At 41.2% G+C, this 25,860-nt stretch overlaps 1 protein-coding gene across 3 annotated transcripts in view; it reads right to left on the reverse strand.

The window, feature by feature from the left end:
• Nucleotides 1-19,557, reverse strand: part of LOC133126249 (traf2 and NCK-interacting protein kinase-like) — a 134,611-nt gene extending 115,054 nt beyond the window's left edge. For all 3 annotated transcript variants that reach the window (XM_061238262.1, XM_061238263.1, XM_061238261.1), the window contains exon 1: nt 19,130-19,557. In XM_061238262.1, coding sequence (XP_061094246.1) covers nt 19,130-19,186 — 57 coding nt within the window. In that variant the 5' untranslated portion in view covers nt 19,187-19,557. The remainder of the gene's footprint in view (nt 1-19,129) is intronic.
• Nucleotides 19,558-25,860: the final 6,303 nt, after the last annotated feature.

The following is a 25,860-nucleotide window of genomic DNA, read 5'->3' on the forward strand; positions in this document are numbered from 1 at the left end:
ATTCGGGAATTTGACAGTTCCTGCACTGGGCTAACTCATTGACCTTTGAGTTGAGACAGGCTGAACTTTAATGCACTGGCAGCTACTGGGGCTAATATTATCTTCTCCCTGTATGACCTTTCAATTTATCAGCTTCTCCAATTTTAAGGAACTGGGAAATAACTGGGATGAATTTGTTCTCTTCTGTTTTCTGAGTCTGTAATATCTTTTTCCTTTAATGGGCAACCTGTGGTCATTACCTCCCGGTAACCGCAATGTCAAGGTCCGTGCAATCAGATTTCTGTGGAGTTTGCTTACTATGTTAAATGCTGCTTTTGTCTAAAATAATCTGCCATATATCAGCATTGCAAACTCTTTCCTTTATCCACGGAAGTGTACAGATAGTCTCAGACACAACAGGTTGCCTGTTTTTGCCTCCAGACAGTAAGTACGTGTAAAAGTAATGTTCCGGTTTGTTTCATAAGTCGGGGAATGCAGTTTGCCAGGTCTGACGCTACTGCTCATATCCAGCACCGTGGAAAATGTATTTTGGGTTTACTCACGTTCCCTTTGTCTAATATTACAGTTTGTCTAAAGATCTGAAATGATTCAGTGTAAAAAATATGCAAGGAAATCAGGAAGAGCGCAAATAGTTTTTCATGTCACTGTATTTATTGTGTAAGTTACTCTGTTCCTGAACTGCAGACTATCAGTGAACTGATCTGCAGATATTGCTCAAGTGAATCAGTGAAAAGAGAAAAATGCATTTGGTTTCCTTGTTGTTTTTGATCAGGTCAAACAATAAATTCTATTTTTGACGGAGTCAAATAATATATTCTTTTTGCTAGACCTCGGTGTCTTTCATTTTTGCAGTGGGTAGACAGCATGTTACTTTTTCTTGTGCAATTATCTGACTCTGCGCACCTGCAGTAACAAATGAATGATTACTGGATTGAATCATAAATCACAAATGCTGCTTCACTAACTGGTACGGCATTACTGGAGAAACATTTCTTATGTAGATAACTTGGCAGAAATAGGCAAAAACCGCACACTGAACCAAAATCAGCACAAACTTGGTTTCACTGACCGAAAGGCTAAATACATTTATTTTTTGTTCTGTTACACTGTAAATACTTTTGGATAGAAGCGTCTGCTTAATGAACATTAACATAATGTACTATAATTCTGATCCATGTCTGGTTAGCTTTTGTGTAAGAGGTGTTTGTGGGGGTTCTTGTCAACTTTATCTTATGGGTGTAACGTTTTGAAAAATGAGTCTCTGAGCAACATGAATATCTAGTCCCTTCAATGTACATTTTTATCAAATGATATCAGCCTGATTAATATTTTGCTCTTTAACTTTGTGCTTAATCTTCTCTGCAGAATCCCAATGTAGCTGCTGTCTAATTGTACCAACCGAGTGAACTTGCACTTCCATACTGAAACTAAACATACGTTTTGGTCAATGTTATCACCAGATTTGTCACATTTAATGTAAAGTTTTTTTTTTTCCCAAGGTGTTCTGGAAACATATTTTTCATTGAAAAATTATTTGTTTGGTTGACTGGCAGAGCCCCGACCACGGGCTAAGGCAGAGTCCTGCCTGCGGGCTACGGCAGAGCCAGGTTGTGTGCACAGCAGTGGATTGATTTCAGTGGTATGAAGTATGCGGCAGGGGTATTCACTAAATCAAAACAACATCAGAAAGGTTTTCATGAAAAGTATTTTGCAGAATGTGAAGTGAATAAAGACTTTCAGGTTTATGAAACTTCTTCAGAGAATGTGGAAGGCGTTTTCCTATCTATAGGTGTATGCACAAAGCTACAATAATTATTAATCATTTTTAGCTGACATTTTTATCCAAAGTGACTTACAATTGATTAGACTAAGCAGGGGACAATCCCCCCAGGAGCAATGCAGCGTTAAGGGCCTTGCTCAAGCTGTGGGGATCTTATCGTGGCTACACCAGAACTTGAACCACCAACCTTTCAGGTACCAGTCATGTACAGGTACCCCTGGCTAAACAAGACCAATAATGCAGTTTATTGAACAGATCGAGATCATTTAACAGAAAAACAAAGTGAATATCATGGTAACATACTGCTTTATATTTCTTGTGTTCCTTGTGATGCTACTAAATGTGTTCCCTAAGAGTACTGCCCAAAGCATATCTGGAAAATTACTAGCCACCAATGCATCATTAAGGGCAGTTAATTACCCTTAATGATGCAGAATATAGTACCAAGCTCTATTAATTCAGTATGTTTTCTGTAGATCAAGCGTGCCGTTTAAAAGAGCTTGCTTCTAATTCTGTTAATCCAATACGTTTTTCTGGTTTTCAGAGATTGCTTCTGCTTCTCGAATAAAGATACGTCACATTTGTATCTTTATTACTTCAAATTGATTATTCAAGTGTTCCTGCCTTTTCTTTTCATAAACTTTAAACTTGAATTGAAATAGCTACGAAATATATCTGTAGAGGTTTCAAAAGGGCTCCGTGCTGTATTGATCATCGTTGCAGACACAATCCACTTTATTCCATACCATCTCTGAACTAATTTTATTGCATTTGTTCATTCCATCTTCTCTGTTAATACATTTCTGCCATCTCTGCCAGTCTGCCATTACAATATACAATCCGATATACAAACACATGGTCTGCAGATTTGTCTTTTGAACGTTTCTCACTAATCATAACCAAGGCAGCAGCTTTTAACAGCTTTGTGTCATGTTCTTATTCCTATTTACTGTATGTTAACAAATTGTTTGTCCTTTTCAGATAGTCAGTTCTTGTCATTTCATTGATTGGTTAAGCTTAATATGGGAATTGGCCCAGTAGGGGGCTTAAAATGCATAATTGTTTAATGCCCAAAATATTCCTTTAATAGCCATTGGAATGACATGTAAATGTGTGAATTGAATAGAATAACGAATAGGACTAACCCACACAAATACTTTATAAACATTAGATAAAAGTGGCATGTCTACAACTTCAACCAAAGGACACAATGAAGGAAAGTCAATGGTATTTGATACAAAAAACGGTGAGAACAAAATAAAAGATGCCAAATAATTACAAAAATTTCTATTGCAATTCAAATTAAAACTAGTTTTATAATTGGTTGTCGAAGTTATTGCTAGTTTGGCCTTTTCCATTAGCCTTTATTTCTATACGGCTTTCTAATTTCATTTCCAATCCAGCTGCTCAGTTTAAGTCTTTAACTCTGTTTTATTTGGCTTTTTTATATTGGCGATCCATGCGTTTTTAGTTGTTATTTCATTAAAGTGCAGTAAGAATCGAGCACCAGTATATTAAGAGAAAGAGAGTAGCAAGTGGACTCATTGGGAACTAAAATGGGGTTTAACATTAAAAACTGACAGTAAAGTGATACAAATAGCAATGCTGAACCACTTCTTTGCAAAAATGAAACAGTTATATGGTTATAATGATAACAATGCATAAGGTATCCTAATCCAGCGGTTGCAATAACCTACAAGCACAAAAAGGTAGGATAAAAGCCACTCATCATGCATCATCTTTTGTGTAAAAAGGTAAGAAAATTCTGTTGGACTTGTTTTCATTTTTTTTCAGTTTTTCAGTTTATTCAGTTATATATTATTATTTCATTAATAATAAAAACCATGGTTATAATTATTTTAGTATTATACACGTTATGTATTATTGCATTGGTTTTTGGGTGAATTGAAGGATGTTTTGAACATTAACAGAAGTTTCTGACAACCTGCCAGCTTTCCAGCTCTGTGTGCTCCCTCGGGAGGGAGATGCGGCATTTCCAAGATTTTCCCTGCAGTTTCCCACATATAGAGAGAGTGAGAACACTATCACCAACACAAAATAATAATAATAAAGTAACACAATAAGCTAAAATAAAAAAGGCAAAAGAAAGCTTGGCACTCAGAGCTGGCCACTTTTCACTATGCTTCCTTCTGGCACTGAACTGAAGGATAAACCAAATGAAATGAAAACTGGTGTTCTGGAGTGATCTCCCGGTCTCGGCCCCCTACTGTGGGAACGAATGCACGTTAAGCACCTGGGCTGATTAGTTAACGCAACCCAGGTGCGTGTGCCCTCTCCTCCAGTTGGCAGGGCCGAGACAACGTGCTTCTCCGACAGACTGAATCTCACACCTAAAGCAAGACAATACAGTTGCAGTAACCCCAGAGCATATTATTCCGTATGTTAGGAGGCAGTACATGTGTATAGTTGCCCATTATTCTTCATAATGTATAATGTTTCGTTTTATTTTCAGGGGGAACCGTTTCCTATGGTGCATAACACCTGGGACAGAACAATGTAAAAGATTATAAAAATGTATATTCATGGATAAACACGATCGAATTAATCTGTTTTATTAGCCGACACTACTATGAGACCCAGCATGTACACACAGTTGCCCACCATGAATGAAATTTAAATGAGTGCTAAATCACACGTGCAATCACATTCAAATCCCACTTCCGTCACTTAAGATAGGATTTCAAGGACTGAGACAAGGAAATCAGATTGACGGTCACTTGAAATCCAGAGTGGATTGCTATCCAGCATTAATCTCTGCCAGCAATTTAGCCAGAATAAATCCATGATGCATTTCTCTGGCAACGCTCATGCATCATTTACATATTAATCTTGTTATACATTCATTTTTTTGTTAGTTTTTTGCAGGTTTCTAAAAGGGAATGCTTACTCCAACGTCATGGCGTATATACTCCATTTAGTCCCGATACACAGAAAATATCCAGTAAATATTTGGCCAGTCACATTCCCTGACATTTGACGGATAGTGTAGAACACTGTACAAAGTCCCATATAAATGAAAACATTAGCAACTACAACCATCTATTTGAAAAGGAAAGAGTATCCATTTGTTAAAAATAAGAACAGTGACTGCACTTTTCCAGAGATTAATTGCCATTGAGAAGAAGAAACTGGAAGAGATCCTAACAAAACTATCTATGAAGTTGTACCTGTGTGCTTCAGCAGGCATGCGCTGTAATTTTATTATTTTATTGATTAACCTTTATTCATACAGGATAAGTTGACAGAACAAGCGTGCTGTTTTGCAGCAACGCCCTATTAATGCTCCCCCAAGTAGCCTAACGTGCATGTCTTTGTATTGTGAGAGGAAACCGGAGTACCCGGAGGAAACCCACGCAGACACGGGGAGAACATGGAAACACGACACAGAAAGGGCCAGGCCGGGATTCAAACCCAGGACCTTCTTGCTGTCAGATGAAAGTGCTATACAATGTTCCCCCATGCCGCCCAGACTAATAACCAATACAAGGTTGAAAAAGAGTGCCCAGAAAAAAAAGGCCCCCTTTACTGAAGACAGGGTTAATCCATTATACGTAAGCAGAGGCAGTCTTCATCATGTCATGTTTGTACTGTAAGTATTTGGTGTGAGTTTCCTGTACACACTTTCATATTAAGCATCTACTCTGGGATGGATACGTGACAATATATTTGCCGCTGGGCATATGCAGATGCATAGCCAAAGCAACAGGCAAACGTACAAATTTTACATATTATTCTGCCAAAATCAAATATCCAAATAATACACCGTCTAATCCCATTTTTCTCAAAGTATGAAAATCTGGTTCTTTCTGCTATGCGGTGGCAGCTGTGTTCACTCACGTTTTCAGGCAGAGAGAATTATAATAGCAGTGAACTAGCTGCTATTTTCACACTCACAATCCTTCCTCTTTTCTCCTTGTTTCGTGGCAAGCAATGAAATACTGAGCAATGTCGATGATTGGCATCGCATAGCTACATTTTTAAAAGTACTGATCATATACATCTCCTTCCCTCCCACAGATAGTTTCACACTGCCGCAAGTGCGAAAGTACACACCTGCCTCTGTGTTCATACCTGGCCAGGCCAGATACCTTCCCAAGGCAATATGAATACAGTCAGGTTAGCAACTTATGAACGGCAATTTGTTTCCCCATTTTATTCACAGTGCCATGAAAAGGTATTTGCCCGCTCTGATTTCCTGTTATTGCATATCTTTCACACAGCATGGTTTCAGAAGTGTAATGTTAGACTAAGTAAACACAAAACACATTCTTAAATTAATATTTCATTTATTTAATGAAAAATATATTAAACTCCCATATCACCCATGTGAAAAATTAATTTCCCTGTTTGTTACTCAACCAAATATAATTGATTTGGAATCAGCTTATTGAATACACCATGGCAGACCATCCTGTTGAATCTAAACCTCACTTGCCAGATTAGTCACCATAGCACACCATGCCACAATCAAAGGAAACTGCAGATGTTGAAATATAGGAGTCTGGAAAGGTTTACAAAGCCATTTCCAGTGGCCAGAATGTCTCCAAGGCGGCAGCAAAAACTCATCCAGGAAGTCACAAAAGATCCCAGAACAGGAACTGAAAGCCTCCCTAGACTCCGCTAAGCTCAGTGTTCATAACTCCATAATAAGAAAGAGACTAGGGAAGAAATTGGATTCATGGGAGAATAGCAAGGCAAAAACCACTGCTGACCAAGAGAAGCATCAATGATCATTTTACATTTGTAAAAACAACCTGGATCTCCAAGCTTTTTCAGCTAATGTTCTTTGATGAGGTGGAACTTTTTGGACAACACAGGTCCCATTATGTCTGGCATTAAGCAAATGCATCATTTCACAGTAAGAACAGTCAAACATGGTGCTGGTATGATGTTGTGGGGATGTTCTGCTGCCTTGGGACCTGGATGTCTTGCCATTATTAAAGGAACCATGAACTCTGCTCTGTTCTAGAAAATCTTTAAGGAGAACATCCGGTCATATGTCCATGAGCTGAAGTGTAATTGGGTTATGCAGCAAGACAATGGTCCAAAAGAACAGGAGGCATGGTGAGCAGTAATGCAGGGTGGCAGATATTCAGAGAACAAAATAAATGCCTTCAGTTGGTAAAACGGCCAAAAAGCATGAGTAAGAATATCTTTTGGATAAGACGACTAGGCCGAAAATGGCTCAGCCAGGCTTTATATTTGTGTTGCTAACGGAAACAGGAGTAGGAAACACCGCACAGAGAGACCAGGCATACAAGGGCCAATTGCACCTGAGCAGAGAGGTTTGATTCATAAGGCCAGAGATTTGATTCAGGGAGGTTTGAGATTTGATTCAAGGAGGTTTGATTCATAAGGCTAGACTCCACAAGGCAGAGGAAATGGATCAATAAGCTGATTCATTGTTGTTTCAGCACCAAAAGCTTCCATTCTGGGTAATAATATAGAGAATACCTCTCATGGGTGTGAGTTTCAGACCGCACTTCTCGTTCCAAATGATATCCCAGTTCCTACTGTGTGCAGTGGCTGCTATATTTCTGAATTTCCACACACAAACACACAGAGTTGATGTCCTCCATAAACATATGAACTCAAACAGCACATGCACACAGGATATGATTCATGTACCCCAGAAGATTACAGGCGGACACACTCATACAGCCACACAGGCAGACACATGCACACAGGGAAATGCACACATGCAGATATAGTCACATAGGGAAACGCACAGAAACACACTCACACAAGCAGACGCTGAAACAGGCACAGGCATGCACCCACACAGGCAGACAGCTCACAGTCACAGATATACACCCACACAAGCAGACAGCACACACAGGCAGACAGCACTCACACTAACTTATGTGCACTCACACAGGCAGACAGTACACACACAAGCAGACAGCACACACAGGCAGACAGCACACACACAGGCAGATAACACACACACAAGCAGACAGCACACACAGGAAGACAGCACACACACAGGCAGATAATACACACACAGGCAGATAACACACACACAAGCAGACAGCACACACACAGGCAGACAGCACAAAGTCACAGATACAAACCCACACAAGCAGACAGCACACACACAGGCAGACAGCGCACACACACAGGCAGACAGTACTCACACAGGCAGACAGCACACACACACAGGCAGACAGCACACAGTCACAGATACACATCCACACAAGCAGACAGCACACACACAAGCAGACAGGACACACACAGGCAGACAGCACACACAGGCAGACAGCACACACACAAGCAGACAGCACACACACAAGCAGACAGCACACACACAAGCAGACAGCACACACACAAGCAGACAGCACACACACAAGCAGACAGCACACACACAGGCAGACAGCACACACACAGGCAGACAGCACACACACAAGCAGACAGCACACACACAAGCAGACAGCACACACACAAGCAGACAGCACACACAGGCAGACAGCACACAGTCACAGATACACACCCACACAAGCAGACAGCACACACACAGGCAGACAGCACACACCCTAACAGACACGCTCCCACCACGCACAGCTGAGGCGACTGGCGCACTGAGACTCAGGCACTTCCTGCACTCAGCCACCACCTTTTTTTATACAATGTATTATTTTCCTGTGGAATCTGACCCTGTCATCTTTCCCTTCCACACAAACAGACAGGGGGGCTTGTTAGGGCATGCAAAGACAGAGCGCCTCTTCACAGTTCAGCAGTCTAACGTGCTGAGCTCCTTCTTTAAAGAAACAATAATCTGCAGGACACTGCATGTCCCCTCCTAAACTGGAGGGCCTATGTGCCTTCAGATTCACATTGCCAACACCGCCGTTATCCTGCAAGGGAGACAGGTTGGTTCTTGGTTTTGAAGCCTAGCCCAGGGACAACTGAGCTTAACTAGGAAGGGTAGATGAAATTTAACCATTAATACTTCAGTGTTCTCCTGAAAGCTAAGAACTTAGGTACAATAGGTAAGATTTTTGTGTTGAAACCATTGCAAATTTCTTCCCATCATTGAAAAAGGCTCACTGACATGTTGACTTGCCCTCTACCTGTGTTTATAGTCCTTAAATTCCGGTTTGAAAATATACAGTTCACAGACCGACACTTTGTACCAGTATAGCTGTATAATAATTCAAGCTCATTGGTTGAAAATCGGTTATAATTGCCACAGCCAATAGCGTTGGGGGGGTGTTTCAACATCAGGGCGTTCACAGAGAAGGGGGAGGGATAAACAGTGTTGTGGTCAGAAGGTGTTTCTTGCAATTCTTCCCAAATTACCCATTGTACCTTTGAGGGGCAAACCCCATAAGACAATGAAGAAAATGTGCATTAGATGCGCAGGTCCTACACTGGTGATCTTGAATTATTTGTATTTCTGACACGTCTGACCGCCTCCTACAAAGTGCGGTTGGCCGTGTCAGAAACAAACAAGCTCCAGCCGCCGTTGGCTTCCGGATGCAGCCTCAATAAAATGAAGCATGATTTATGAAATGAATCCCTTGACAAAAACAGTCCGTGATTACTTCTGGAACAAATTTCACACATAGATCTTAACCCATAAATGTTGTGGCAATTGTCCATCTGAACGTTATGTGTGAACAGGAGCTGGAGTCGATTTTTCATGTAAGATGTTCCTCCAATTTACCAGGTCAGGACCAAGTAAGATTTACAGAAATCTTTTCTCACAGCTCTAGTGTGAACAAAAGCACGCAAGATATTACGATGTTTTTATGAAAAACCTATTGTTTATTGTTTCTGGCAATATATTTAATAAAGTTTACTGAACCCACCCAAATTTTGAGGAAATGGGATAAGTGTCACAGTCTTCGCTTGACATGGCCTATGTTATTATATGAACAATATTACAAAATTGTCATTGCAATTCAATGTTTGAGACAAATTAACAGTCATCTTTTGTATTTGGTTGCATATCCTTTGCATGCCATGACTTCCTGATGTCTGCGATTTATCACTGCCAGATATGCAGTAGATACTACAATAACTGTTTCTCCTGACTAATTTTCCTGTTTAACTCATGAAATAAATATTCCAAAAAGCCTGAAAAAATATTCAGGATAAATAATTATTGTAGTATCTACTGCATATCTGGCAGCAGCACAGTGGTTTGAGGCTCATGGCTCAGGATCTTTGATGACTTAAACCCATTTAACCAACAAATATGTTCCATACATACACATAATTTACAGTGGAATCTAGTCCCACCCACAAATTCCCAGAGATCCATTCAAATGCAAATAGTTTTAGTATGAATTGTAGGAGAATCTGAAAATAAGTTACCCAGACTATGATGATGTTGATAGGTCGCAGACATCAGGAAATCATGGCATGCAAAGCATATGCAACCCAATACAAGACTCTTTTTTAACTCAATTTTTAACTCAAACACTGAAATGGTGGACTACATATAAAAACTGCTGTAATTACTACACAATGAAACCAAAATGTATAAAAATACACTTTAATATAAGCTCCAAGTCTGCGCTTTGACCACATGTGAATTGTTTGATTACAAACAGTGGAAATAAAACCAGAAAATAAAATCTGAAAATCGATAATTGATTTTTTTTTTATTAATAATTGAAATTTGCATCCCTAGTTAGGCCTGGTCTAGAATTCTGACTGTCCATACAACTGTGGGCCATGACATACTTCCTTAGTGTGTGTACAGCAAATTCACAGTATTACCATTTATGATAAAACTGGCCGGTGAGCAATATAAAACCAGGACAAAAAGCTGGGTATTTTGAAGTGTTCACCATGGCCCAAATCAATGCTGGCCTTCTGTGCCACTGACCAATATACAAAAAGCATGTGGCACACTCTCACGCACTCAGAAAACTGAAACACAAGAAATAGAAAAGACTGTATTAAAGCCTCAGGGACTTATCCGGTGCGACTCACACAGCTTATGTTCTACAATGTTGTCGTTAATCCTACCGGGTACTTACAGGAGCAGTTCAGGCTAAATGACTCTTTGTAGGGCACAACAGCAAAGTTCAATCCTGCAACATAGCGGAAACCGATTCCTTTCCGCCTGTACCAGTCGGCTGCCACCGATACAGCTGTTGAACCCGCAACCAAACAGTAGATGCCCACTGATTCAGAGAGGACGCCACCTGGTCAAGCAGTTGAACAACACGTCATGCTCATACCTGACTTCCTGTGCCCTCTCCAAGCCCCAGTGTAGCCACGATAAGATCCGCACAGCCGTTGGGCCCTTGAGCAAGGCCCTTTACCACCGCATTGTTAAAGGGGGGGATTTTTCCCCTGCTTAGTCTAATCAATTGTAAGTCGGTTTGGATAAGAGAGTCAGCTAAATAACAAATTATAATAATAATAATTATAATAAGATGCACAAATGTGTATGTGTGTGCATATGCGTTGACCGTATTCAGTCCACTTTTGTGATTTATAATGCATGCACTGAGGTAAGTGTTCGTTTTTTCATTCAACAAATTTGGTGGTCACATTATGGACGTCGAAGTCGAAGCTGGATTTATGAGCACGTCTCCTAAATCTTCAAGACATTCCTGGGTTCTCTGTCAACTCAATACGCCCCTGATCTTAAAGGCGGCGTTTGCTAATTTCAGAGCTTTTCGTGTCCATGCATTCAATTTACAGTTCTCATGTGGCAGCTGTCTTGGAGACGAATGGAGAGAGGTAACGGAAGGACACCAAATTAATACTTTACTGATGGCTTACACATTTTTCATTCATGTCTGAAAGGTGCTCTTGTGTTTATTTAATAATGCTGGCCTAAACGCTGGCTCATTCTAGTTAATCTAGCAGCAATGCGATCACACCTACCTCAATTAAAGACCAGGCGCGGGCCAAATGCAACATTCAAAAAACATGCTTAAAAGCACTCCACCAAGGACCAGTGTTGTGTAATTATCTACAATAATGGCTTATTAAATTGCATTTCTCATACCCCGTGAGAAAGACTATCCCTGCCAGTGCGCGTATGGAAATTCTCACAGAGGGAGAGGTATGCAAACGTTTTGCTTCAGAAAATACCTCAGTTACGTTTTGGTACTTAGCGGGTGCTTTCGTTCAAGGGTTTTTAAAAAGCTTGCCTTTCATTTCTCCCATTCAATTCATAAAGCTTCATATTTCACTGAATCTTAGTACCTTGCTCGAGGGCGCTGTGGCAGTGCCCTACTTCACAACTGACCCTGCACTGTAGTTATAAACCTAGCTCCAAAACTGTGAGAAGCCTAGCTCCAAAACACAGACATGCCCCTCAGTTACATGTCATTTGGCTTACGCTTTTATCCAAAGCAGTTGATTAGACTAAGCAGGAGACAATCCTCCCCTGGAGCAATGCAGGGTTAAGGGCCTTGCTCAAGGGCCCAATGGCTGCGCAGATGTTATTGTGGCTACACCGGGGATCGGACCACCGACCTTGCGGGTCCGAGCCATGTACATTAACCACAATGGTACAGGCCGTCCTTGTTAAAAGGTCCAAGTATCATGCGGCCGAAGCAGAAGCCTTTTATTAGAACATTGTGCCCCCCTCCCTAATGGTAATCACATCACATCACCGAACCGTTACAGAGCTACCAACAGACGTGACCATCAAGCACAAACATCCAGTCTGTATCGCTATTCTTGTGCATGGTCAATTCAGACCTGGGCCAAATACGTAGCTTTGCTTTAGATTCAATTAACTTTGTGCGCTCGATTGATCTTGCCTGGTGCAATTGAGCTAACCAAGAGGAGCAGGACGCAGGGTTTGCACTTTTTGAGAGTATTTCATAGGTTCCAGTATACCAGACAAGTTCAGTCAAGCCGAGTCCAAAACAATGACATATTTGGCCCAGGTCTGGGTCAGTTCACTTTTTCTTACAGTTTGATTGAAAATAAATAATTTGAACATAAGTCTCTGAGGTAGTTAAGAGAACTTACATCTGTTAGAAAAAGAAGGTTTTAGTTTAAATAACTGTCCCCAGAGCAACACATCCACGCTGCAGGTGTTTAAAGAATCTCCCCACATTATTCATTATAATATCACTCAGTACAAAAAAACATATTCATTCTAAACTTTGCCCACATTATGCAATATCTCTTGCAATCGAGAGTCCCATAAAATAACTCTAACTAAGGGTGCCAAGTCCTCACAAAGGTCAACAAAATAGATGACAATGTTCACAGCAGTACAACAAAACAGAAGAAAAGGTTGAGGCCTTAGTTTGCTGCAATGTTTGAATTCAAGGCAATCTATACATATCGTTTCCACACGGGGCTATTATTATAAACACTTTGTACTGAGCATGCATTACTGCCATTAATTTTTTTCAACACCATATGCCCTGTAGACAAACCACCCAATGTAATAAATGTGATATGCCTCAGACTGACTGTTTTTAACTGAACATGAGCCTCTCAAAGGCAAAACGAATTGCTGAAAAGGTAATAGGCCTAAATTCAATTCGGTTCAATTCCACTACATCCATCTGCCTATGGCGGGTATCGCAACCAGACCTGGGTCAAATACTGTATTTGATGGGTTCCAATACACCAGACAAGGTCGACAAAGCCTTTGAATCCAAAACAATTAGGCCTACATATTTGACCCAGGTCTGATCACCGCATCAGTTGGTACGTGCCGTTAGAAAGCCACCCTGGGGGGCTGCCAGCTCAATGAAAAACGTCCTGTGAACCTCGTCTGACTGAAATGCAGACCGGCCAAAAACCATGAGATCAGTGATGGGGTGCTATTGCGAGTGCCGCCTACACAATGGATTAACAGACATTAGCACAGAAAACAGGCCTGTTGTGCTGAGTGCATGACCCCCCCCCCCTCCCACACCTGCTCTCAGAAGGTGAGACTTCTTGAGCAAAGAGATTTCATTAATGTGAGACCTGAGAGAGAGAGAGAGAGAGAGAGAGAGAGAGAGAGAGAGAGAGAGAGAGAGAGAGAGAGAGAGAGAGAGAGAGAGAGAGAGAGAGAGAGAGAGAGAGAGAGAGAGAGAGAGAGAGAGAGAGCACCCATATCTAAACAAAGAAACATAAACGCATGTAGCAAAATACAGACACAAAGAAAAACATACTGAAAAATACAGACAAAACACACACACAGAAACACAAAGCATAGAGAAACTATTAGTTGTGTGTATGTCTATGTATATATATGTACAGTTTTTGTTTATATTTGTTTATATTTCTTCAATCCTTGTTACATTGTTGTTTATGCATTGCAGTGTTTTGTATTGCTTTGGCAATACATAGTATACTGTGTTATGTCATACCAATAAAGCATTTTCCAATTGAGAAAGAGAGATAGAGAGAGAGAACAAGAGCAAGAGCATCCATATCTAAACAAAGAAACAAACACACACGTACAGACCAAACAAAGAAACGCAAAGAAAAACAGAGAGAGTGAATACCCCGTGCACACACATACGCAAACAGCAAAACACACAAACATAGACTCATGCCTAAAGAAACACAGACATTAACAACAAACAGAAGAAAAAAGATCCATACTTCCAATCTGATTTCCCTCCTTCCTTCCACTGCCGCTGCACAATTTATTTTATCTTAATGCCACAGCACGCAAGATGGCTTGTCGGGAGCAACAGTAATCGCGGTTGACCGCGGCACACCGAGTGCCAATCAAACGGCACGATGCTCCGTGGCGCTTCAGCAAGCCAGGTGTCACCGAGACAGCAGGCCAACCGAACACGCTCACCCGCAGGAGCCTTCTCAGACCAAGGCCTACTACACAGCCAGGCGAAGGCCACGGTGAGAATAACCCTACACTCTCAGAAAAAATGGTTCCAGAAAGAACCCAGTGATTCCATATAAGAGCCCAATCTAGTTTAAGGGTGCTCTGTTGTGTTCTGACTGGGAGCTTTCACATTTCACACCTATGACAAGAGGGTTCCATGATGAACTAAAAAGAGTACCTCTATGGCAGTGGTCTCCAACCCTGGTCCAGGAGAGCCACAGGGTCTGCACTTATTTAATCATTTAGAGGAGTTGATTATACAGTTAATTCACCTGACCTAGTTACTTGGGTGTCAATTGGGTGCTAATTTTAAGCCAAAAAAAAAAACCCTTAGCTCTCCAGGATTCAGGGTTGGAGACCCCTGCTCTATGGAAACAAGCCAACAAACCCCCCCCCCCCCCCCCCCGAGAGTGTTGTGCACAGCATGTGGCAGCCTGCGCTTTTCTCCTCATCGACTCCCACTTCCAGCCACAGACCGAGCTTTTCCACTCAGAAAAAGGCCTGTGCCACTCACTGCTTCAGCAACGTATCTCGGGGCTCATTACCGCATTCAGTTTCTTTTCCGTCCTCCTGCCCAAGTCACTGACTGGAAAGAAATATACAGTACAACTGAAAACATGACAGATGCAACCTCAAGGCCTGTCAACTCTCCCTTGATATTTCTGACAGATCCGCTCCTCTGTATTTACATATTCACATTCACATCCCATAATGCAGTGCTAGCTTTAATGTCTCCCAGTTACAGTCTGGGCTCTAATTGGCTCTTATTTTTACCCCTTTGCTTCATTTGCTTGCCTCGTTTCCTACTTCCACCAATCCGAAGAGGCATGGAAAGGGAATGAAGAAAGGACACAAGGACAGAGGAATTGAGTAAATGTTTATCAGGAAAATACCAGTTTACCTCATATACATTAAAACTGCATACAGAATAGAGAGCAGGAGGGCAAATCTTTCTTATTTTGGTGTAGCGTGGTTTGAAACCACAAGCACCTCACACATCTGAACTTCACTTCCCAACATGCTTTGTGTCAACTATCTGTGTGTTGCCCTGCATTTTTTAAAAAATACTTTTAATAGAAAAAAATGTGCTTTCAAATGGACAATATAAAGAAATGAAAATTCAAAAATCTTTTTTTTTTGCCTTTTTCTTTTTTTTTATGAACTGACCTGACAGTATTAAGTGACATCAGCCCCCTGTTTATCAGTTGCAGGCCTAGGGGACACCTTTCAAAAAAAGCCCTCTTTTTGGAATAATGACTATAAATAATCCTCCCCCGGGCATTACCCCACCCCGTGTGCATGTTTAGAGGTCACAGCAGCAGCACAGTAAAGCGCTTGCATTTCTACCCAAAGTCAAACATGAGAGCCCGTCTCCGGCTCCTGTGGGATTCACTCGAGCAGCAGTGCGGTCTGCAGCATTGGAGCAGTGGCAGGTGAGCAAGTCACAGTCTGAGCTGCTGGGAGGGTGTTTCCTTACCCCCCTCTGACGCAATGCAGTCTCCCCCTGGGACAGCGGGAGCACTCCCAGCTATCCGGCCGACCGACCGTCCCATTGCTCCCTCCCTCGTGACATCACCCATTTTGGTGGTGTTGAAATGCTCTCCCCCCCCCCACCAGAGACACATGCCAGCTTGACCTGTTTTCCATGCGCATAAGGGAATCCTGAGACCGGACCTGGCCAGCCACCTGCAGCCCACATGAGCTGCCCGCTGGCTACTTTCCTGAAACACAACGCCGTCCCACCAACCCGTCCTCAAATACAGGACGACTGGGCTCCCCAAGAGGGAGGTGCATTTCGGATAATTTGTGCTGCCGTGCAGTAGAGTAGCTATGCTGCTGTCAACTGGGTAACGTCAACTGAAAAAAATGCCATGTATTATTAATTCCCGCAGATTCATGGGCGGTGGAGGGAAAGGAAGGCGGGTGTAAGGCATAGCAGGAAGACCCCCCCCCCGCATAAGATCAATGTTTAGGAAACTGACCAAAACGACTGCGTTCGTTACCTAACTATTAACAATCATGCAGGTGCTAACGATGGCCGCGGCTGTTCGCTGTCTGGTGGTAAAACGGCAGTGCAAACAATCAGTCAGCTGGTTGGTCAGAGAGTTGGGCAGTTCCCAAATTGTTATACAGTGAGCTGTAGGTCAGTCAGTAAAATCATTAAAGAGAGAATCCAGTTACACAGAGAATTCCACGGGGCATTAAAAGACCAGCAATTCTGCAAGCGAACTTAAGCCATGCCTCTGCATTCCTCTTGGTGAATGTAGGAGAGGTCAGTCTGACTCATCCCCAGGGAAGCAGGGTCAAGCCTGAGTGAGCCAGAAGGACTTCTGCCCCGAGGGGCAAAAACTAAGCTCCATCCCTACTGGAGGCTCAGAGACATGAACAGGACAGTGACCGAGGATCTGTAGCAGATTTGCAGACAAGGAAAAGAGCTGTAACACCAGGCTACCGGAGCACAGTGCAAATGGCACATTTCACATGAGGCAACCAATGCACCACTTATGCAACAGACACAATGGATTATAAAAGCACCCCCCCCCCCCCCGACCCTACCCCCTCCCTACTCCCCCCTTCAGCCCGATAATCTTCATATCTTTTCTGCTGGTGCTAGAACAGAGAGAGCGTGGATCTTTACTTGCATACAGTTATCCTATTAAGTATTGCTGTACAGGCCAATTGGTTTAGAGTGGAAGCCAGCATGGCAGAGGTTAAGGCCTCGCTTTCTCTTCGAGGCGGGCGCTGACAGGAAACAAAAAGTGTCAGTGCCCACACAGAGCCAGCGCCACCCTCCGCGGCACGGTCCTCCGAGAGACAAGCCAAGCGTGCACCCGAGACGAAAACACCTGCCTCACACCAACGCCGGAAAAAAAACATCTCCCTGGAAATAAAAATGGATTCCTCAATTGTGACACACAGAAACACAATCAGGGGGAAGGCAACTGCAAAAAAAAGACAAAAGGCTGGCTTGTAAAATGCACGTGCTGTAAGCACATGCACACGGTTGGAATGAGCACTTGGTGACATCATTTCTCTTGCACATTCATTCACAATGGGTAGCCTACTCTGAAAGCAAATAAAGGTGCAGAGATCTAGACCAAAATAGTTGGCACACAAAACATCAGTGTGGAAAAGCAGAAGAGCCCCTGACACAGTAGAATGAAGCCCACTGAGCATCTTTTGCAAGAACTGCACATTTGTCATTGAGTCTGGAAAGAAACATGTGGCAAGAACAAAAACATGTGGTGGCCATCTTAAGCACGTATATATATACAGAAACAATATGTGGCATCTACTAAACATAATTTCCACTTGGTCACCTCAACTTTTTACTTGTATTTTGTTGTAGTATCAACTAGAACAGTAATGATAGGCTGCTGGTATTCCTGCAATGGGCACTTTGAAATACTCAGAGCATACACACATCATGTCAGAACATGTTCTCAACACTGCAGGTAAGATCATGTCATGTCTAACGCCCCGACAGCAAATGGCACCACAATTTGTGGATGGTATAACTTGTCATTGAGTAGAACGCAAACGCTGTAAATTACACATGGGCATTTCCATAAGGAGCAGACAAAAGAATTTGCTTTTGAGGCCACAACACGCGAATCAGGAAAAAGCTGCTCTGGCTACTGTATGTTCCTCCGCGACAGTGCACAAACATTTCGGAGACAAAAACGAAACGGCTAGCGACATAGTTAAATAACCGATAGCATAATGTGTCAGCTATATTTAGAATTATTTTCACAGCTATATGATGAAAATCCATCCCAAAGACACGAGGTTAAAAAATCGCATTCCATCGCCAGTTAAAATGTAATGCAACATGCTGTATCAATTCAAGATCGAAATAAAATAGCTAACACTGTGTTAGTTAGCTACATTCATATTCGTGCAGTGGAATACTGACATCATGCATTGAAACATTGATTTGACAGCTGATTATGAACATGTTTTCCAGTTTAAATATTGTAGCCTAATGTAGTCTAATGTTCTTCGACTCGACTACATTAGATATGTTCCAGTTGTTTTGAAAAGAGGCTAACTGGGGGGTTTGGGGGGGCGTACAATTTATGTTCAACATATGTTGATATCTGCACAGATTAGCCAAATCTCGGTTTCCTCCAGGTACTAACAAACTCCAATAGCTATAGCCTTCCAAATATTTTAGCAATAAAAAAAACCTATAGCGAGCTCAAGTGAATCAAATTTTAATCTGACGGTATTAGTCTGTGTACTGTTACAATAGTAACCGGATACCATCGCCAGCGATACCACTGACATTGATTTACAGCAATCTATAAAATCTACGTATTAGTTCGTTAATTTTTCTGTAGGCTACTAGACAAATGAATGGCGCCAGGGACACCACTACGTTATAGTCTACTGGTGGCTCGCAGTTCCATTCATACTAGATGGCAAGCTAGCTGCCGAAGCCTGGTCAGGTGTAAAGCGCTCAAGCTGCAACCCCATTTTCTTTCCCCGATAGCTGCTGAGCTAGTTAGCGACATTTACCCACAATAAAATCATTTAGTAAAATAGCTTACCCGCAGAGCAGAGAGGTCAATTTCATCCAGACTTCTGGCAGGAGAATCGCTCGCCATATTTATATTGGCTAAATATCATTCAAAATGAAATTATTTAAAAATACAATTTAGACCACACGCAAATCCTTTTCACACGGTGCTGGAGACCACAGCAATGAATCTAGCGGCCGATGATGTCTTGACATGAACGATGAAACAAAATTAATGAATGCCTTCTTAGACATTCAAACATTAGAAATCACGAGTAAACGTAACGGCAGTGCGCTGCTCGAGGTGCTACATTGATGATGTATACGAAGAGGACATGCATAGCACCGTTTGCATGGCGCTTGCACGGGCTGTGTAGACACCAACAAAATCGAGTGACTGCACACTCCGACAACACCGATGCAAAACGCTGTCAATCAGCGCTGCTTCCCGGGAGTGGCTACCGCTAGGGGCGGCGCATCAATCCTCCAGACGCCCACTTTATCGCCTTTAGGGGTGTATGACTGTGCGTGCACGCGTGCGTGTGTGAGCTTGAGTATTCGGAGCACGGCACAGTTTTTAAGGTCCCCAGAGGACACAACTAAATTGCAGCCAACCTTTATATTTCTTACTATATAAAAGCACCACATGCAAAGCAAATTAAATCTATAAAAGCAATTAAACGCCTTGACTGGGCGCATCAATCCATCCATTAATCTACACTCTATTAGGCTGTCAATTTTTGGGTGTGGTTCATGCTCTGTACAGGAAAGCGTAGTTCAATTAAGTGCATAAAGGTGCTGAAAATTCATGGAATGTTGTATTGACTTGGTTGTTTATTTATTTTGGTTTCCTTACTTGTATGTTGTTTTAATGCACTATTTCTTCATTGAATGTAGAAGACATTTTTCAGGAGACCACCCAGACATGACTTAAGCATCACCGCTACACTTTAAACAAAACTTGATAACGCTAGGACATATTGTGAATTGCATGGTGACCAGCAAATCCTGTCTGGACAGGTTGCGGTCTTGCTGACAGATGTTTGCCCCATAAGGCAGCTGCAGGGGGAGGATTGGAGCCAGGGGACCAGAGAAGCTCCCAGAAGCTCCAGTGGTTAAAGGAGGTTTTGCAGCTTATTAGTCTTCTGCTGCCAAAAAGGGACTTTCACTCTGATTTAACAAAAAATCTTCACACTGAACTTATTTCTCTCCAGGCATTTTTTTCTGAACCCCACAGAAGAAGATATAAGATATAAGATTAATTCCTTCCCATTTGGGTACCCAGTGTGGATGGTCCGGTGCTGAAAACAGCAGTAGTGTGCATGCTCTGGTGCCAAAAAGAGCCATAGTCAAACATGGTAGCCTTCATGAATTGGCTTGCACCATTAGGCAGCTCCCAACAGAATCAATGGAACCGGTAAGCGGAAGCAGTCCCCTCCAAAAGTATTGAAACAGCAAGGTCAATTCCTTTGTTTTTGCAATACACTGAATACATTTGTGGTTGAGATAAAAAGATGCACACGAGAAAATAGTTCAGAATTTCAGCTTTTATTTCCTGGTATTTACACCTAGATGTGTTAAACTAGATAGAACATAGCAACTTTGGTATCAGACCACCCAATATTTAGGCAAGCAAAACTATTGGAACAGAGAGTATTTAAGTAAATGAAAGTTAATAACACTTAATATTTGGTAGCATATCCCTTGCTTGCAATAACTGCATCAAGCCTGCAACCCATTGACATCACTAAACTGTTGCATTCTTCTTTTGTGATACTTTTCCAGGCTTTTATTGCGGCCAGGGTTTTTCTTCCCTTCAACCATCTCTTCAGGAGGTGAAATGCATGCTCAATTTGGTTAAGGTCTGGTGATTGACTTGACCAGTCTAACACCTTTCACTTTATCTCCCTAATGAAATCCTTTGTTGTGTTGGCAGTGTGTTTTGGGTCATTGTCTTGCTGCAAGATGAATATATGTTTCTGCCAAAAACATAGTTTTTAAAATCTCAGGTCAACGACAAAGGATAAAAATACAGTGATAACACAGATTCATTATGGTTCATTTCTGTGCAGTATACCATATACACCATAAGGTTGCTCAAATCGAGCTGATCGGGAGAGAGACACATCAGTTTTTCATTTGCCAAAGATTATTACCCACTAGCAATAAGAAAATTGAAGGTTGTCAACAGAAAGAAGATCATGGTGGATTTGCAGCAAGTCAGCAAGACATCTTACACCAGAAAAATGTAATATATATGAGTTCGGATCACTTTGTCACTGGTAAGTTTACTTTTAATGCATTCTATCATGTAACTCTGTGATATCACTAACCAGTGAGTTGAAAAATCCAGGACCAGTTTAACCAAGTGTAAAGTCCAAACTAGCGAGCTACGAGGTACATTAAAACAAAACTCTTTTGAATGTATAGTCATTACAAAGATGAGTGGATAATCAACAATGGAAACTTCTAATTGGCATCATAGCTAGTTTGCTAGCTAGATTGCTACTGAAACATCACCAAATTAAACCTCTACTTGGTTGATTGAGATACCTTTTCCCTTAGGTATATGTCTATGCCTTCACCCCTGTGGAGATTGTTTGTGATATCACTGACTGATGTTTTGGGGTTTTTCTTCACAGCTCTCACAATATTTCTGCCATCAACTGCTGTTGTTTTCCTTGGTCGACCTGTTCGATGTCTGTTGCTCAGTACGCCAATGGTTTCTTTCTTTTTCAGGACATTCCAAGTTGTTAGCTATCCCCAATAGCATATAGAGAAATTGTAGTGATTTCCATGTTTCTTTTGGACCTAGTATGAAAAAAGCATTGACCTAGTGAGTCTTCCAGGGTCAATGTTTCATAGCAATGGAGTTTTTTTTAACTATGCATAACTGGTAAACTCACCAGTAGTTAAAATACCGGAATAAACACTAAAGTTTGAAAATAATCCGACAATAATGCAGTTTTGTGGCGCTGTCATCTTGTTGTTCCACATTCAACCAAAGATAATGGGTGCATCCCATAAGCTGGGAAGTGCATCCTCCTGAACTCTACTACCACCATCCTCCATTCTGTACCCCGGAAACTGATCTTTGTAGACTCCCTCCCTCCACTGTCCCATTTTTGAAGTATACAAATTAAATGGCTTCAACTCACTGCATAGTGTACAACGATGTATGTTTCAGCAAAAGTCTTTTCACATTTCTGGATGACTTCATCATGCTCGCACCCCCGTATTATGAAAACCCAACCCACAAAATCAGGTACTGTCCAGACCCAGAAAGCGGGAATTATGCTAAATATTTCTGCCAAATTTGTGTGTCATTATTATCACGCATATGATCCTACCCTGATCGCAAAATGTCAGCAAAATGTCCGTTTTTGTGGTTCACATCCGGCAAACACATTCAGCCATTTAAAACAGGGAAGCATAAGTCATGAAACTAGCACCTACCAGCATGACTCTACATAAGCACGGAAGCTACCATTATTTCAGAACATGCATGGATTAATTTATTTAACCAACCGTTTCCAAATTACATATTTATTAGCATTTGTTACACATGTTACAGTGGGAAATAATTGTTTTTCAATGTGAACACTGAATATTGGAAAATATTATTTACGATAATAACTATATAGGCTAAGCTAAGTTTCACTAATCTACAGCAATGTATCTGAATTAGCAATGTATTGGAATCACCGGGATTGTGGGATTACAGTAGGCTAGTTATGTTTGTATAGAATATTACTTTACGTTTTTACTGTCTATATCGTACTATGCAACTTTAGGTAGGCTGACCACATGTAAGATCTGTAATTGGCTATGGGGATATGTGGGGGTTGGCGAAAATAACAATATGGCTATTTCTTCAACACAGGAAGTTGACTTTGATAACAGTGAAGCCAAGAAACCCAATGTTCTTCACTCCCCCTCGTTCACTCCTTTGCTCAGTTCATTAACTCCGCTTCTTTGCTCCATGTACTTCCGCTGGAGTAGAGGGGTGGTAGTGGGGAGTGGAGTAAAGGAGAGTGGAGTGAAAGATAATGGGGCACAGGCAATGTGCTCATCGAGATGTCGCACTTCCTCCCAACATAAGCCCTATCAATTCCCCCATCAAGTTTCTAGGGAGATCAAGTGAGAAAACAAGTGAGTAATCTTAGTCACGTTAACATGTTTGGTTTGACCTGATGACATTATATTGCTGCGACGTAAAATATACGTGTGAAGTGTGCCATGACAGTTATGTGGTTTTACCTTTATGTTATGGGAATGGGTATCCATCACAATATTTGTTAGAATCGGAATTGATTAGGTGAAGTATTCATCATTACGGATACTTAAATTGATATTTCACCCCAAAATGAAAATGTCTTAGCTGTTGGGGAGCCCTGGTCAAGGGAGGAGCAAGCAGAGACTACAACATAAACAATAAAAAAGCACTACACAAATGGCACATTAATACAATCTAAAAAAAAATGGCTGCATACCTCAATTTTTAATGTCTGAAGTCAACTTTTAAAATCACCCACAGGGATAAAGTGATCCAGTCTGATATCTTTCTGGAGCTGGTTCCAGGACCATGGAGCAAAAAAACTAAAAGCCATCATCTACGGTGGGATAATGAAGTCAGACCTGCCTTTTCATACAAATAACAGCGATGTGCAAGGGATTTAGCATTTGAGATAAAGCTTAAGGCTCAGTGATAGACTGTGTCTATAGCCTGAAGAGTGGTAGCAGAAGCATTCATATGAAGAACATTACCATAATCAATCACTGGGAGAAATTCAAGTACAATCAGTTTTTTCTGAGCAGCTCTGAGTGAACAGTTAAAACGTCTTATTTCTAAAACAAAAATCCAATTTAATCTTTAGTTGTTTTTTTTCACAAGCTTGTTAATGTGTATTTTAAAAGTAAGCTGTTCATCCAGCCAGACTTCTAGGTATTTATAAGAAGACACCTACTCAATAAACTTCCCATCAGAGGTGGAGACGTTGGCAGCCTGATCTGGAGAAATGCTTAACTTTTTTTTTTTATTGATGTTTAAAATCAGCTTATGATCATTAAAAGCAGCCTGCATAGAGTAAAAAGATTCTTGGAGATCTTGGACAGCTCTTGACAGGGAGGTGGCGCAGGAGTAGACAATTGTGTAATCTGTTTTTGCCACTGAGCTAATGTTATTTATATAAATAGTGAACAGGACTGGACTCAGAATGGACCCTTGGGGTACACCCCAGGAAATGAACTAATTTCTGATCATCAGCATGAACACTCTGAGATCTGTCTCAGAGTGGCTAAAAGTGGCTAAAAGTTTTTATTGGCTAAAAGTTGTGATTGATTTAATGGGGGAGGGACGTAGAGACAGTAGGGTTGAGAAACTGAATGATTTTCCAAAATTTAGAGGAGTTAATGAAATTGTCACAGATTGAATTTAGATAAAGATTTCCTAACGGAGATTCCTAAATCTAGCCCAGGGAAAAGTGGAATGTAATTCTCTGGCCCAGGCAATATTCCATTCATGAATTAAAGTAGAAAACTCCGGGGAAAAGTGTTGTTTCTTCCCTTAATTCAAAATATTTTGATTGGTGCATCTTTATTTGTAAGATAAGAAAACAGAATGAAAATAATTCCAGGCAGTGTCCACATCTGGGATCAGATTAATTCTGCCGAAATCAAGAATTAATTTAAATTGTGCAGAAACACCTGTTCAATTAACGTTTTAAAATTTATTCTTATAATGACTCACTGGGCTGTTTTGGTAGCCTAGTATCCCTAACACATGCAATAGCACAGTGGTCACTAAGATCATTTGAAGAAAATGAGAATTTATGAGGATTGTTTGTGATGATTAACTGGGAGAGGTTCAGCTCACAACAGATACCGTTCAAACCGTCTAAGGTCGGGGTGAACCAATCTCAGTTTAAATCTCCCAAAAGCACAAACTCAGAATTATTAAATTCAGCCAATACATTTGAAAGAACAGAGACAGATGAGGTGGAGGGAGCTTTGCTTGAACCTATAACTGTTATATGCATATCACTGGACAGCGCCAGTATTACTGCCAAAATTCAAGAAGTTTAGGTTTAGAGAATAATTTAATCATATTAGCATTGTATTTACATTTTACGTAGATAACGACTCCACCCCCTTTATAGCTTCCAATAATACCATGACTGATACCATTAGTTCAGATATACAATGGGGGAAATAATTATTGAACACATCAACATTTTGTCCAGTAAATGTATTTCCAATTAACCTAATTTGCACCAGACTTTGGAATTAACTCAAGAAATCCAGACAAAAAATCTAAACATTAAAGTCCATATGTAAATAAAGTTATGTGTAATAAAGTGGTATAAAACAGGAAAAAAGTATTGAACACACTAAGAAAAAGCAGTACACCACAGCAAGGAAAGGCAAGGAACCAGCTGAAAACCATAACTAATTAGGAGGCAACTCTACCTCCAATCTGTGCTAATTAATGTCAGCTGGGTTAAAATATATTGATGGGCAATAAAAGGTTTTTTTTTTGTTACCAAGGTGCCACAAAAGAAACATTTAATGATGGGTAAAAGGAAAGAGCGCTCTCGAGACCTTCGCAACCAGATTTTTGCAAAACATGAAAATGGAATTGACTACAGACGTATTTCACAACTTCTGAATCTTCCAGTAAGCACCATTGGGGGCATTATCCGTAAGTGGAAGCAACATCACTCCACCATCAATCGGCCACGCACAGGAGCTCCTCGCAAGATT

This window comes from Conger conger, chromosome 4, assembly GCF_963514075.1.
Source record: "Conger conger chromosome 4, fConCon1.1, whole genome shotgun sequence".
Taxonomy (NCBI): Eukaryota; Metazoa; Chordata; class Actinopteri; order Anguilliformes; family Congridae; genus Conger; species Conger conger.